This window comes from Salmo salar, chromosome 13 (genome assembly GCF_965601325.2).
Source record: "Salmo salar chromosome 13, fSalSal1, whole genome shotgun sequence".
Classification (NCBI taxonomy): domain Eukaryota; kingdom Metazoa; phylum Chordata; class Actinopteri; order Salmoniformes; family Salmonidae; genus Salmo; species Salmo salar.
Genome location: NC_138303.1, coordinates 53,357,301 through 53,372,123, shown reverse-complemented (window position 1 = coordinate 53,372,123; position 14,823 = coordinate 53,357,301). Strand labels below are relative to the sequence as shown.

The following is a 14,823-nucleotide window of genomic DNA, read 5'->3' as shown; positions in this document are numbered from 1 at the left end:
GTAACAGGAATAACGTTTTGTTTTCGAGATGATAGTTTCCGGATTCGACCATATTAATGACCTAAGGCTCGTGTTTCTGTGTGTTATTATGTTATAATTAAGTCTATGATTTGATAGAGCAGTCTGACTGAGCGATGGTAGGCAGCAGCAGGCTCGTAAGCATTCATTCAAAATAGCACTTTTGTGCGTTTTGCCAGCAGCTCTTCGCAATGCTTCAAGCATTGGGCTGTTTATGACTTCAAGCCTATCAACTCCCAAGATTAGGCTGGTGTAACCCATGTGAAATGGCTAGCTAGTTAGCCGGGTACGCGCTAATAGCGTTTCAAACGTCACTTGCTCTGAGACTTGGAGTAGTTTTTTCCCTTCCTCTACATGGGTAACGCTACTTCGAGGGTGGCTGTTGTCGATGTGTTCCTGGTTCGAGCCCAGGTAGGAGCGAGGAGAGGGACGGAAGCTATACTGTTACATTGGCAATACTAAAGTGCCTATAAGAACATCCAATAGTCAAAGGTATATGAAATACAAATCGTATAGAGAAATGGTCCTATAATTCCTATAATAACTACAACCTAAAACATCTTACCTGGGAATATTGAAGACTCATGTTTAAAGGAACCACCAGCTTTCATATGTTCTCATGTTCTGAGCAAGGAACTTAAAGTTAGCTTTTTTACATGGCACATATTGCACTTTTACTTTCTTCTCCAACACTTTGTTTTTACATTATTTAAACCAAATTGAACATGTTTCATTATTTATTTGAGGCTAAATAGATTTTATTGATGTATTATATTAAGTTAAAATAAGTGTTCATTCAGTATTGTTGTAATTGTCATTATTACAAATAAATACATGTAAAAAAAATATATATAAGAAAAAATAATAATTTGTCCGATTAATCGGTATCGGCCTTTTTTGGTCCGCCAATAAATCGGTATCGGCGTTGAAAAATCATAAATCGTCAACCTCTAATGTACACAGTAGTAATGGTTTACATTTCAAGAGCTTAATACATTTTCTAAATGAATGTGTCAAAATGGTAAAAGGATGCCAATAGGGATAGGAGGACACTACCTGATCAGGGAATACTATGGTCACTAGTTATCAAATGTATTGGAAAAGTTACAGTACTCTACCACTAGAGGGAAGCAAGGTCAAAATGTACATGTTCAAGCCAAAACAGAAATCCTTATCAGAGTTAAAGCCTTTCAGACACCAAAGTTGTTCACATAACAGCGTTTAAATACAGTAATGTCTAACGCAGGGTTTTATGGAACTTTTTAAAAGGAAGTGCATTGAAGGTAGATGTATTTTCCTCACAGAAAATGACCTTGAGGCTACAACAAAGATTCAATACTTTAGAGAAAAAGCGCACACTCATGCTATGTTTCCTCTTCATTCAGCTTTACAGTAACCAAGGCGAGGTGAATAGTATAGTGGAAAAGTACAGATATCTCCTAGCCTGGTCCCAGATCTGTTTTACCTGTCTGGCCAACTCCTAATTACCATAGGAGTTGGCAAGACAGCACAAACAGATCTGGGGCCAGGCTAGATATCACCTACATCATCTCAACAATATAGAATTACAGGAAGTGTGGCATTGGAATGATTTAAGCTTTCCTAGAAACACATGTTAGTGTGCTTACTGAAAATGTGTAACAAGTCACAGGAACTATTTGCAACACAACTATTTGCGTGGTCAGAATACAAACATTTACTTTTATTTCTCACAATTTTCAGACTCAGCTCCTTTAGTGTCCACAACAAGAATGCATCATTCTGAACCCCTCTTGAAGTTAACAAAAACACTAGACAGAATTCATCTCTTACAAAAACATACTTTCACGATACATACAAAAGGGTATTAGTTATATAAGCCATCATGTAGTTTCCAGTACAAATAATGGTCTTTGACATTATCATAATAAAAGTCACACACACACACACACACACACACACACCTGGTTGCGAGAAAACTCCATTGAACTAATGAACAGTCTGACCATGTTTATGTTCCACATAAGAATATCCTTAAAGGGACATTACACTCCAAATTCAAAGTTGTGAGGTGTTTTTCTACCTCAAAAGAAGTCTAATGTGAAGATGGATCCATGTCCAACACCATTGATTGTGTAGATACAGATATCGTCCCCAAATGAATGGAAAAGTCCAGATCACAACCCATAATTGTTCATTCATAAATGGATCAACCCATCATCTGTTTATTAATTAAGCTCCATGGTGCTCGTCTTGGTGCTGATCCGTTTATGAATGGAAAAGTTTAGCACCATCGGCACCATTTCCATTCATAAACATCTTGGGTTATCATATTTTCCATTCACTTGAGGTTGTGACATATCCTTGGATCTATGAAACCCATGGTGTGGGACGTAGACTTCTTTCAACATAAGACCACTTTTGAGGTTTGAAAACATCTGACAAACGTTCCTTTTAGAGTGTAGTGTCCCTTAGAGTACAGAAAATGGTAGTAATAAGCGACTGATTCCGGACAGTAAAAAATGGTCCCACATACACAGAGGTACAAAAAGCATTGCATAGGCATGACAACTACAGAGTATCAACAATATTGAAAGAACAGACTGTACTCAGAGCCTTTAGAAAATCTATATAAAACTAAAATGTACATGAGGTGCATGCTATTTTACATTTAGAAACTAGTAATTCAGCATTAAAAGTTTCCTCTTCAAAAAAAAATATTATTCTGTGTGCATAGGTATGCATATGCTAGTTTAGCAACTGTTTACTTATGCCAAGAAGTATACTGTTGTGTACTGTTTGAGTTCCCACCTACAGTAAATGTAGTGAGTAGTTGCTGGACAGGGTCATCAACATAACATCAAATCAGAAAATAGCATCCATATGATAAGATAACATTCTGGAAATTCCGATTATTGCATGGATTTGCTAATTTCCATAGTCTGATAAGCATGAAACAAATAGACTAGAGAGACAAAAGTCACTAACGTCTTCTTGCTTCACTAAACAAAATGGGGTCAAACCTTGGACACCACAACAACTTAATCCTCTGAATACTCCTAATGAAAACAGTGCTGGCAGTCAAGGAGCTGGTATTGCTGTATAGTTCAAGAGTGATGAGTGAGTGAGCAATGGGTGCCATTATCCCAGCTGCTCAGGGAAAGAGCACCTTGTGTCCTCTATTGAGCATAAAACAGCAAATGAAAAGAGCTGGACTACACTACTGCCTTCAGAGCCCAAACCCATTTCACCGTGGCTACAGGGCAAAGGCTTCCAACTATCAATGAGTCTCAGTCTCTTTCTCAATTATCCTGTATTGACAAGCAACACAGGGAGCAACGCACAAACACTGTCTGTGCAAAGCCATTAATTCAGTCGCCAAATAACACCTCTTTCAAAATTCCAAGGAGCAGCTGTCTAAGTAGCTGTACAGAATACAAAAACTTGAACATGAATAATAATACATTTAGCGCACCATGATGGCTGACTTGACTGAGGATGAAGATGGAACTTGAAATTAAATCATTTGGAGTATAAAAAAATATGGTCAGCTGCATACAAATGAGATTTGGAACAGGGCTCATTGTAAAGTAATCAAAAGGCATCTAAGACATTGAGCGAGTATTTTTCCCAATCATATTGATCCTTTGAACCGAGCTTCAATGACCTTGTAAGATTCAATGTCCTTGTAATCACAGTCTGAAATCAGAAGTGTGCTCTCTGTCCAGCAACAGTGTTGTTCCAATCAAATCCCAGTGCCCCACGTTTGGAACTGTGCTCTCTGCTCACTCCCTTGAGTGTCAGGTCTTAAAAAAACCAGGTAAGCATGACAAGTGCCATCAAGATAATTTAGCCACAGATGCATGACAAGGGGCCATCTGATTACATCTATTGTAGCACTGCACATCCAGTCCACCCATAGCGGGCCTCAGAGGATGCAGTACCCTGCTTTGATACCTAGAGGGCACCAAGTCTCAGAGCTGGGGCACTTTAACCTCATACATTGGTGGTGGAGTGAGCGGCTCAATACTTATCCCTCCCGGTGGCTGAGAGTTATCAGTGTTCTTCATATGGATCTTCTCTGATTTAATCCTCTGAATTTTAAGGGGAAGGAGATTGAGGCCCGTTCGCCTAGTGCGGTGGTAAGGCGCAGCAGCAGAGGCGGCAGGGTTAGCGGAAGTGGCTGTCATCTGGGTGACCTCTGACCCTTCGACCTCCACCTGCACACCGTCCACCAGGTCGTCGTAGGAGGGAAGCTGGGAGGAGCTGTGGTGCAGGTGGCTCTGGTGTATGGGGTACTGGCCGCTGCCCACTGCCTCCTCGTAGCTGGGCACGGTGTACCTCTGGGATCGCTCCTCGGCCCTGTCAACATTCATACACGGACATGAATAATTGCGCTTTCAGAATGGATTCTGTTTATCTTTTACATTATTGCTACTGTGTACTGTAGGCTATGCTGTGTGTACTATTAATTACAGTCCTGGTGGTTTTGCAACAGGTGTCCAAATAAATGTATGTTATGTGGAGTTTACGTCAGGGGGCTTTAAATGAAAAGTTACTAAAGAAAGCACTGTAGTAAGACTCAAAGCACTTAAACATGGGTAAGCAATCTTTTTAGCAAATGCCCAGTGTTGGTGCAGGCATCCGCTTCAGCCAAAGCAAAGTAATTCACATGATTGAACAAATCAACTAACTACTTGAATCAGCTGTACACGTGTTAGAGCTTTGGCTGGTGCAAAGTCTGCACACACACACACACACACACAAAGGGAAATTTCACCACTTTTCAACCACATATTCATCATCTCCAGCACCACCCCAAAATCAACATTTGTGAAACGGTGGGTTTCTATGTTTTGTAATAAACAAATATAGAAGATACAGTTGAAGTCGGAAGTTTACACACACCTTAGCCAACTACATTTAAACTCAGTTTTTCAAATTCCTGACATTTAACTAGGTAAAATTCAGTTAGTATCACCACTTTATTTGAAGAATGTGACATGTCAGAATAACAGTAGAGGGAATGATTCATTTCAGCTTTTATTTCTTTCATCACCTTCCCAGTGGGTCAGAAGTTTACATACACTCAATTAGTATTTGGTAGCATTGCCTTTAAAATGTTTAACTTGGGTCAAACATTTTGGATAGTCTTCCACAAGCTTCCCACAATAAGTTGGGTGAATTTTGGCCCATTCCTCCCAACAGAGCTGGTGTAACGGAGTCAGGTTTGTAGGCCTACTTGCTCGCACACGCCTTTTCAGTTTGGCCACAAAGTTTCTGTAGGATTGAGGTCAGGGCTTTGTGATGGCCACTCCAATACCTTGACTTTGTTGTCCTTAAGCCATTTTGATACAACTTTGGAAGTATGCTAGGGGTCATTGTCGATTTGGAAAACCCATTTGCAACCAACCTTTAACTTCCTGACTGATTTCTTGAGATGTTGCTTCAATATATCCACATAATTTTACTTCCTCATGATGCCATCTATTTTGTGAAGTGCACTAGATCCTCCTGCAACAAAGCACCCCCACAACATGATGCTGCCACCCACATGCTTCAAGGTTGGGATGGTGTTCTTCGGCTTGCAAGCATCCCCCTTTTCCCTCGAAACATAACGATGGTCATTATGGCCAAACAGTTCCATTTTTGTTTCATCAGACCAGAAGACATTTCTCCAAAAATTATAATCTTTGTCCCCATGTGCAGTTGCAAACCGTAGTCTGGCTTTTTTTATGGCGGTATTGGAGCAGTGGCTTATTCTTCTTTGCTAAGCGACCTTTCAGGTTATGTCGATATAGGACTCAATTTACTGTGGATATTGATACTTTTGTACTTGTTTCCACCAGCATCTTCACAAGGTCCTTTGCTGTTTTTCTGGGATTGATTTGCACTTTTCGCACCAAAGTACGTTCATCTCTAGGAGACTGAACGCATCTCCTTTCTGAGCGGTACAGTGAGGGAAAAAAGTATTTGATCCCCTGCTGATTTTGTACGTTTGCCCACTGACAAAGAAATGATCAGTCTATAATTTTAATGGTAGGTTTATTTGAACAGTGAGAGACAGAATAACAACAAAAAAATTCAGAAAAACGCATGTCAAAAATGTTATACAATTATTTGCATTTTAATGAGGGAAATAAGTATTTGACCCCTCGGCAAAATATGACCTGGTACTTGGTGTCAAAACCCTTGTTGGCAATCACAGAGGTCAGACATTTCTTGTAGTTGACCACCAGGTTTGCACACATCTCAGGAGGGATTTTGTCCCACTCCTCTTTGCAGATCTTCTCCAAGTCATTAAGGTTTTGAGGCTGACGTTTGGCAACTCGAACCTTCAGCTCCCTCCACAGATTTTCTATGGGATTAAGGTCTGGAGACTGGCTAGGCCACTCCAGGACCTTAATGTACTTCTTCTTGAGCCACTCCTTTGTTGCCTTGACCGTGTGTTTTGGGTGATTGTCATGCTGGAATACCCATCCACGACCCATTTTCAATGCCCTGGCTGAGGGAAGGAGGTTCTCACCCAAGATTTGACGGTACATGGCCCCGTCCATCGTCCCTTTGATGTGGTGAAGTTGTCCTGTCCCCTTAGCAGAAAAACACACCCAAAGCATAATGTTTCCTCCTCCATGTTTGACGGTGGAGATGGTGTTCTTGGGGTCATAGGCAGCATTCCTCCTCCTCCAAACACAGCGAGTTGAGTTGATGCCAAAGAGCTCCCTTTTGGTCTCATCTGACCACAACACTTTCACCCAGTTGTCCTCTGAATCATTCAGATGTTCATTGGCAAACTTCAGACGGGCATGTATATGTGCTTTCTTGAGCAGGGGGCCCTTGCGGGCGCCTCAGGATTTCAGTCCTTCACGGCGTAGTGTGTTACCAATTGTTTTCTTGGTTATTATAGTACCAGCTGCCTTGAGATCATTGACAAGATCCTCACGTGTAGTTCTGGGCTGATTCCTCACTGTTCTCATTATCATTGCAACTCCACGAGGTGAGATCTTGCATGGAGCCCCAGGCCGAGGGAGATTGACAGTTCTTTTGTGTTTCTTCCATTTGCGAATAATCGCACCAACTGTTGTCACCTTCTCACCAAGCTGCTTGGCGATGGTCTTGTAGCCCATTCCAGCATTGTGTAGGTCTACAATCTTGTCCCTGACATCCTTGGAGAGCTCTTTGGTCTTGGCCATGGTGGAGAGTTTGAAATCTGATTTATTGATTGCTTCTGTGGACAGGTGTCTTTTATACAGGTAACAAGCTGAGATTAGGAGCACTCCCTTTAAGAGTGTGCTCCTAATCTCAGCTCGTTACCTGTATAAAAGACACCTGGGAGCCAGAAATCTTTCTGATTGAGAGGGGGTCAAATACTTATTTAGCTCATTAAAATGCAAATCAATTTATAAAATGTTTGACATGCATTTTTCGGGATTTGTTTGTTGTTATTCTGCCTCTCACTGTTGAAATAAACCTACCATTAAAATTATAGACTGATCATTTCTCTGTCAGTGGGCAAACGTACAAAATCAGCAGGGGATCAAATACTTTTTTCCCTCACTGTATGACGGCTGTGTGGTCCCATGGTGTTTATACCTACGTACTATTGTTTGTACAGATGAACATGGTACCTTCAGGCATTTGGAAATTGCTCCCAAGGATGAACCAGACTTGTGGATGTCTACAATACATACAGTGCATGTAAACTTCTGACTTCAACTGTAAGCGTTTTCCGATGACAATATACGGAAACACTGACATCATGTGATGTTAAACATCTAGGAGCAGGCAAAGGTTAGTAAAGTAGTAAAGGGATTGCCCATCCCTGCAAACAAACCTGCTGAGGTCAGTAATTATTTCAGTTATTATTCAGTAACTATAGTACTCACATCTCTCCATCCTCCTCACTGGCAGCTACGTTGTCTGCCCCCAGAGTCTGGGCCTCTTGAAGCGCTTGCTGTTCCCGCTGCTTGTTCCTCATCCCCAGGCACAGGGACAGCATGAGCATGGCCACCCCAGCCCCGACCAGCACAAAGGCCACCAACGAAGCCCTGCCCCTGTTGTCTGGTTTGGGGTTCCCTCCTCCGGTGCCACCACTGTTGTTCCCGGCCGTGTCAGAGGGCACCACACTCCACACAATCATGACGATGCCCAGGGCCACCAGCCCCACCCCCAGGGCACACAAGGCATACTGGGAACCCGAGTTTCCAGGACTGTTGTTGTGGTTTCTGGCTACAGGGGGGTTCGGGGGCACCCCACTTGTGCCTGTACCGCGCATTTCCCCCAAAATGTAGGCCCTCCTGGTGTTCAGTCAAAGACTGAGGAGAAAGACAGTCGATTAGGGCACAGACAGAACACTGATACAGTAGAGAGGTTAATCTGTGGAGTTAACAATAGCCTTCCAATACATATCCAATATAACATGAATAATTGGGAAAACTGATTGCACTCAAACTATGATACAATTTAGATAAATAGAGAATCATTGTTCCAATAACTTCAATATAGGCCAATTAACTTCTATGGGCTACGTGGGACGCTAGCGTCCAACCTGCGGGACACAGCCAGTGAAATATCAGGGCGGCAAATTCAAAAACAACAAAATGTCATAATTCAACTTTCTCAAACATACACTTCTCCTTGATGTAACCACATTGTCCGATTTCAAACAAGCTTTACAGCGAAAGCAAAACATTAGATTATATTAGGAGAGTACATAGACAAAAATAATCACACAGCCATTTTCCAAGCAAGGACGTGTCAATAAAACCCAAAACACAGCTAAATGAAGCACTAACCTTTGACAATCTTCATCAGATGACACTCCTAGGACATTATGTTACACAATACATGTATGTTTTGTTTGATAAAGTTGATATTTATATCCAAAAACAGCATTTTACATTGGCACGTGATGTTCAGAAAATGTATTCCCACCAAAACTCCTGGTGAATGTGCACATCAATTTACAAAAATACTCATCATAAACGTTGACAAAATATATAACAATTATTTAAAGAATTATAGATAGACTACTCCTGGATGCAACCGCTTTGTCAGATTTTAAAATAGCTTTACGGAGAAAGCACATTTTTCAATATTCTGAGTACATAGCTCAGCCATCACAGAGAGCTATACAGACACCCGCCAAGTTCGGGGCAACCTAAACTCAGAATTAGTATTAGAAATATTCTCTTACCTTTGCTGATCTTCGTCAGAATGCACTCCCAGGACTGCTACTTCCACAAGAAATGTTGTTTTTGTTCCAAATAATCCATATTTATGTACAAATACCTCTGTTTTGTTCGTGCGTACAGATCACTTATCCAAAGGCATAACGCGCGAGTGCGGAACCAGAGACGAAAAGTCAAAATGTTCCATTACTGTACTTAGAAGCATGTCAAACGCTGTTTAAAATCAATCTTTATGGCATTTTTAACGTAAAATTGCGATAATTTTACAACCGGACAATAGCATATTCATTCAAGAAGAAAAAGAAGGAACGGCGCGTTCGCGTGTCCGCGCATATCCAATCCCTTTGTTGCCAGGCAGACCACTCAGTAACTGAGCTCCTATTATCTGCCCAGTAACAGGAGAATGCTCAAACCACTTTCTGAAGGCTTTTGACAGCCAATGGAAGCCTTAGGAAGTGCAACGTAACCCCACAGATACTGTAGTTTCGAAAGGGACTAGAAAGAAGAACTACAATTCTCAGATCCTCCACTTCCTGGTTGACTTTTTCTCAGGTTTTTGCCTGCCATATGAGTTCTGTTATACTCACAGACACCATTCAAACAGTTTTAGAAACTTCAGAGTGTTTTCTATCCAAATCTACTAATAATATGCATATTCTAGTTTCTGGGCCAGAGTAGTAACCTGTTTAAATTGGGTACATTTTTCATCCGGCCGTGAAAATACTGTCCCCTAGCCCAGACAGGTTAAAAACATGGAAATATACACACTACCCTAAGGGATGGGGCTGGAGAAATATAACCACTGTCAAATCCATAGACAAAGCTACAGATGCAAGGACTCACCATCCGTGAGATAAAAATGATAATTTTAGGAGTTAGCTAATCTTAACCCTTTAACCTAACATGCTAAGTAGTTGCAAAGTAGGTAAAAAGTAGTAAGTAGTTGCAAAGTTGCTATTGACTTAAAATGCTAAAGTTCTCTGTGATGAGATTTGAACACAACGTTTGGGTTGCTAGACGTTCGAGTTATACGCCGACCCATCCACCCCGACTAACCACCTACTTTCATTTTTTTGCTTAAGACACCTTCTGTCTTACATAACCATACCATACTAATTTGTGTGTGATTTACATTTACCATGTTACGGCTAATCTATAAAACCAGGCTGGGCAAAGAGGGTAATCTGTAAGGCTGAAGTTACACAAAGCAACATTCAAAACAATTTTGGTTGCAGTTGTTAGTGACATCTCTAGTGACAACTTCGCTGTTACATGAAGCAACTCAAACGTAATTAAAATAGCATGCAACAGCCAATCAAGCGCGACCGATCCAGGAGAAGTTGGTGGTGGGAGCCCCGGGGAGAGTTCTCTTTTCTTTGGGAAGGGCAGGGCCCCCCGAAAGAGGAATGGGTTCGCCCCGAGAGAGGGCGTTGCTTTCCGGCGGTGTCCGGTGAACTCTTGCTGGCCCTTGAAAATCCAGGGGAGAGGGTGTAAATCTCGCGCCGGGCCGATCTATTAGTTAGGCGGGCAATAAAAGACATTACAAGAAAGGGAACAAATATATAACCGTAAAAAAAAACAGTTGCCGGACGGAGGGCCACCAAACAAATGCAGATTGGAAGGCCGTCAAGTGAACTAGACGAATGAAGTGCGGGTAAACGCCGCGAGTATCTACGACTCTCTGAAGACGGGGTATACGTCTCCCTTTCCTCTGTGTGGGGTTCTGGGCTGGGAGGGTGGCTTCGGCCTTCACCCGAGCTCAGCTCCCCAAGTCGCCTGGGTTGCACGCGACTGGCTCAAACCCCCCTTTCCCTGTTAGGCACGGCCGCATGGCGTCGGCCACGTCCGAAGGGAATCGGGGGTTGCCGGTGAACCGGATCTTCCCACCTCGGCCTCCAGCATCAAGCGCTTTGGTCTTGCCCAAGACCCTTGTGTGGCTCCGGGTACCAAGTCAACCGCTCTGTGCCCCAGTGAAGGCGGGGGTTCAATGTCTCCCCTCATCGTCGCCGATGAAGCACCAGTATGCTCTCGTTTCAACCTGAAACCTTTTTGTGAACTATGGCCTTTCGCTCTGGAGAAGGGGGGAAAAGGAGGGCAACCTCCCCAAGCCCACCAAGCCACTAGCCTCAGCGAGGCTCTGGGCCAGGAGGGTGACTTTGGTCCTCGCCCGAGCTCAGTTCCCTACATCGCCACGTTGCCTGGGTTGCACCCGACCAGCTCATCTAAACTCACCCCATGTCATCTGTCTGCTGTGTAGGCCGTCATTGTATATAAGAATCTGTTCTTAACTGACTTGCCTAGTTAAATAAAATAAAAAATTACATTGTGGTTTCACAAATTATTTATTTACCCAACCATTTGTGTATTGTAACAGCATGGTTATTTAGTACAATTTAGCTAGCTAGCTGGCACAGGTCATGGTGGACAATTTCAGTTGAAACTGGTCAAGGAAAGGTTCACTTCAAAAATGACATTTACTGACTTCCAAAACATGTACATAAACCATGACTAGCCATGATGTTAATAATTTGTATACATCTCCTGTTGTGCTATTCCGGTATGCTGGCCTTCTAGGCAGAGTTTAAAAAAAAGAGCCATATTTCAGTCTGGCCAATAAAAAGAAAAGATTAAGATGAGCAAAAGAACACAGACACTGGACAGAGGAGCTTTGCCTAGAAGGCCAGCATCCCGGATTCACCCCTTCACTGTTCACGTTGAGACTGGTGTTTTGCGGGTACTATTTAATGAAGCTGCCAGTTGAGGACTTTTGAGGCATCTGTTTCTCAAACTAGACACTCTAAATGCACTTGTTCTCTTGCTCAGTAGTGCACCGGGGCCTCTTACTCCTCTTTATATTCTGGTTAGAGCCAGTTTGCGCTGTTCTGTGAAGGGAGTAGTACACAGCGTTGTACGATATCTTCAGTGTCTTGGCAATTTCTCACATGGAATAGCCATCATTTCTCAGAACAAGAATAGACTGATGAGTTTCAGAAGAAAGTTCTTTGTTTCTGGCCATTTTAAGCCTGTAATCGAACCCACAAATGCTGATGCTCCAGATACTCAACTAGTCTAAAGAAGGCCAGTTTTATTGCTTCTTTAATCAGAACAACAGTTTACAGCTGTGCTAACATAATTGAAAAAGGGTTTTCTAATGATCACTTAGCCTTTTAAAATGATACACTTGGATTAGCTAACACAACGTGCCATTGGAACACAGGAGTGATGGTTGCTGATAATGGGCCTCTGTACACCTATGTAGATATTCCATAAAAAAATCAGCTGTTTCCAGCTACAATAGTCATTTACAACATGAACAAGTCTACACTGTATTTCTGATCAATTTGATGTTATTTTAAATAGACAAAAAAAATGACATTTTCTTTCAAAAACAAGGACATTTCTAAGTGACCCCAAACTTTTGAACGGTAGTGTATGTAAATTTGATATTTAAGTTTTTTATTTTTAATAAATTAGCAAAAAATTCTAAACCAGTTTATGCTTGGTCATTATGGGGTATTGCGTGGAGATTAATGAGAGAAAAACACAATTGAATCAGGTTTAGAATAAGAAAAAGTCAAAGGGTCAGAATTAGATTACTTACCAAGCAAAGTCAGCCTCTGAATGTCAAAGAAACGAAACAATGATATCCCCATATCCATCGGAATCACGTCTTTCCTGGGTATTTTACAGCTTGTTTCTAACATAAAGCATCGTGGACCAAAGCGCTGTAATAGACCTTCATACAATTGGGTCCATTTTATTTTCTTCAAAATCTTAAGCTAACAATAGGTAGGACTGTGCTTTTTCTATTTCCTTAAAATGTAGCACCCTATAGCCTAATTTCATCTGTCAACCAAGTAGGCCTACCTCTTATTTCTTAAATAGGAAGAAATAGGCTCAAACACAAAGCCCTCTTGTTGTTAGTAAAATTAAGACTGAAGACTTTCAGCACCATGAGCTGTCCATATCCGACTGATTGTGCCGCGGCATCTGCTTCAAGTTTCAGCACCATGATGTAAGCTATTCGTATCTGGCTTATTGTAAGGTCAATAACTCAAATACATAATGGGCCAGAAACACATTGTTATTAATAAAATCAATTATAGTAGTAGCAAGCTATCAAAGTTTTTCTCTGGTCCTCCTTATCTTCAAGGTCTCCTTCTCAAACTGTTCAGAACATAGGCTATAGGCAAGTCCGCACGCGCGATATTATTTATTTTTTGGACTAGGCCTAATCAAAAAAAAAAAAATGTAGGGAAGAAACCTTTGACTCTTCTCCTGACCTTCCATCCTAGACCTACACAGCGCAGCACTGGTTAAGCAGCACACAAAAACGTTTTGCTCAGCATGAGCAGAGCAGGGCTCAGGGTTGAAATATCCATTGCAGTTGTAATGCAGCCTAGTTTTATTTACACCATCCCAGTAGCTATTTTAGAAATATAACTTTGCACTGTGCTACTCCAAGCATACACTTCGTAGCCTTTAGGCTATGGATAATTTGATTGAGACCACACTAAATAGCCTATAGGCACAATTGATATTGCGTGTACAGTGGAGAATCAGAGATGAGGGGTGGGATCGGGCACACAGCGATATATAGCCTAATAAGTAACTAATTCTAAAACACTAAGAAATATTTACATTTCATCAATTACAAATTACACGACCCTCCCCTGGACTAGATTAAAAAAAAATACTAAACCTCCCCTTGATTGAAATTGAAAAAGCATGACCCTCCCCCATTTTCCTCCAGGTAACCATTCTGTAATTGTCAATGGCATGCTCCTTAAGAGTACATCTTGGGCTAAGTAAGGCTGTATATTGCAATTTAAGTATACCCCCAATGCAATTATGAAGTCCAATACATCCACAGTGCGATTTGCGATGTTTTACTTTGTGTCAAATATTTTGTTGAATTTATATAACGTTCCAACTTTGTTTAGCATTATCTAGTCCAATTGTGGCATCTTCCATTTGTATCCGTTTTCGCAGTTTCAATGGGGAACATTTATTTTGAAAGCAGCCCGCAGTCTACTATTGTTGCTCACAACACACACGTCTTTGTCCCAGTAGCCCAGTATAAAATCTTACCCGCTCGGAACACAGGGGTGTGTTCGGAAAAACAAAGAAATTAACCCATATTACTCTTGTTCTAATAGACTATAGTTTCGGCTATGTATGAATGTCAAAGTTACTAAACTGATAAAAACCAAAGAGGTTTGTAATAATAACGAAATGGGGTGGTAGTCTACATGGCCTTACCTTACATAGCTGACAGACAAAGATTCGCGCAATGTGATGTTTTCATTTGTAGCCATCCATTCCAAATAGGTCCTTTGTAGTTGATCACCCCCGATCAAATCAATTATGTATGTTAGCTATGTCTTGGAAATCCACTATTCTCACCTATTTTCAAACCAGGAACTTTCTCCGACGGAAGGGCTAAAGAAAAAGTAACAACATATAAGAATATTTATGCTTGATCCGAAAATGTGGACGGAAGCTTCGTATGGAGGGTGTGACGCAATTGCGGAGCCTGGATTCATGCAGAGGGAAAATCAAGCGCTGTACCGCATGGCCATGTGCCGGGTATGTACACTAGCAAGCGGTAAATTGCCGCGTTGCGCTTAGGCAG

General features: G+C 41.6%; 1 protein-coding gene across 1 annotated transcript; it reads right to left on the bottom strand.

Moving 5' to 3' along the window:
• Nucleotides 1-1,690: 1,690 nt before the first annotated feature.
• Nucleotides 1,691-14,762, bottom strand: LOC106567391 (transmembrane protein 51). The gene is made up of 3 exons (XM_014136574.3): nt 14,451-14,762; nt 7,884-8,312; nt 1,691-4,359 (listed from the first exon to the last, which is right to left on the bottom strand). Exons 2-3 carry the CDS (start codon nt 8,270-8,272, stop codon nt 3,972-3,974), a joined length of 777 nt encoding a protein of 258 aa, XP_013992049.1. The 5' UTR covers nt 8,273-8,312; nt 14,451-14,762; the 3' UTR covers nt 1,691-3,971.
• Nucleotides 14,763-14,823: the final 61 nt, after the last annotated feature.

Bases quoted from the DNA above. Each gene is read 5' to 3' on its own strand.
- LOC106567391 (XM_014136574.3), bottom strand. From the start codon at position 8,272: ATGCGCGGTACAGGCACAAGTGGGGTGCCCCCGAACCCCCCTGTAGCC. The intron at 4,360-7,883 runs GTGAGTACTATA...GAATGTTGACAG, and splicing joins AGTGAGGAGGATGGAGAGAT to GGCCGAGGAGCGATCCCAGA.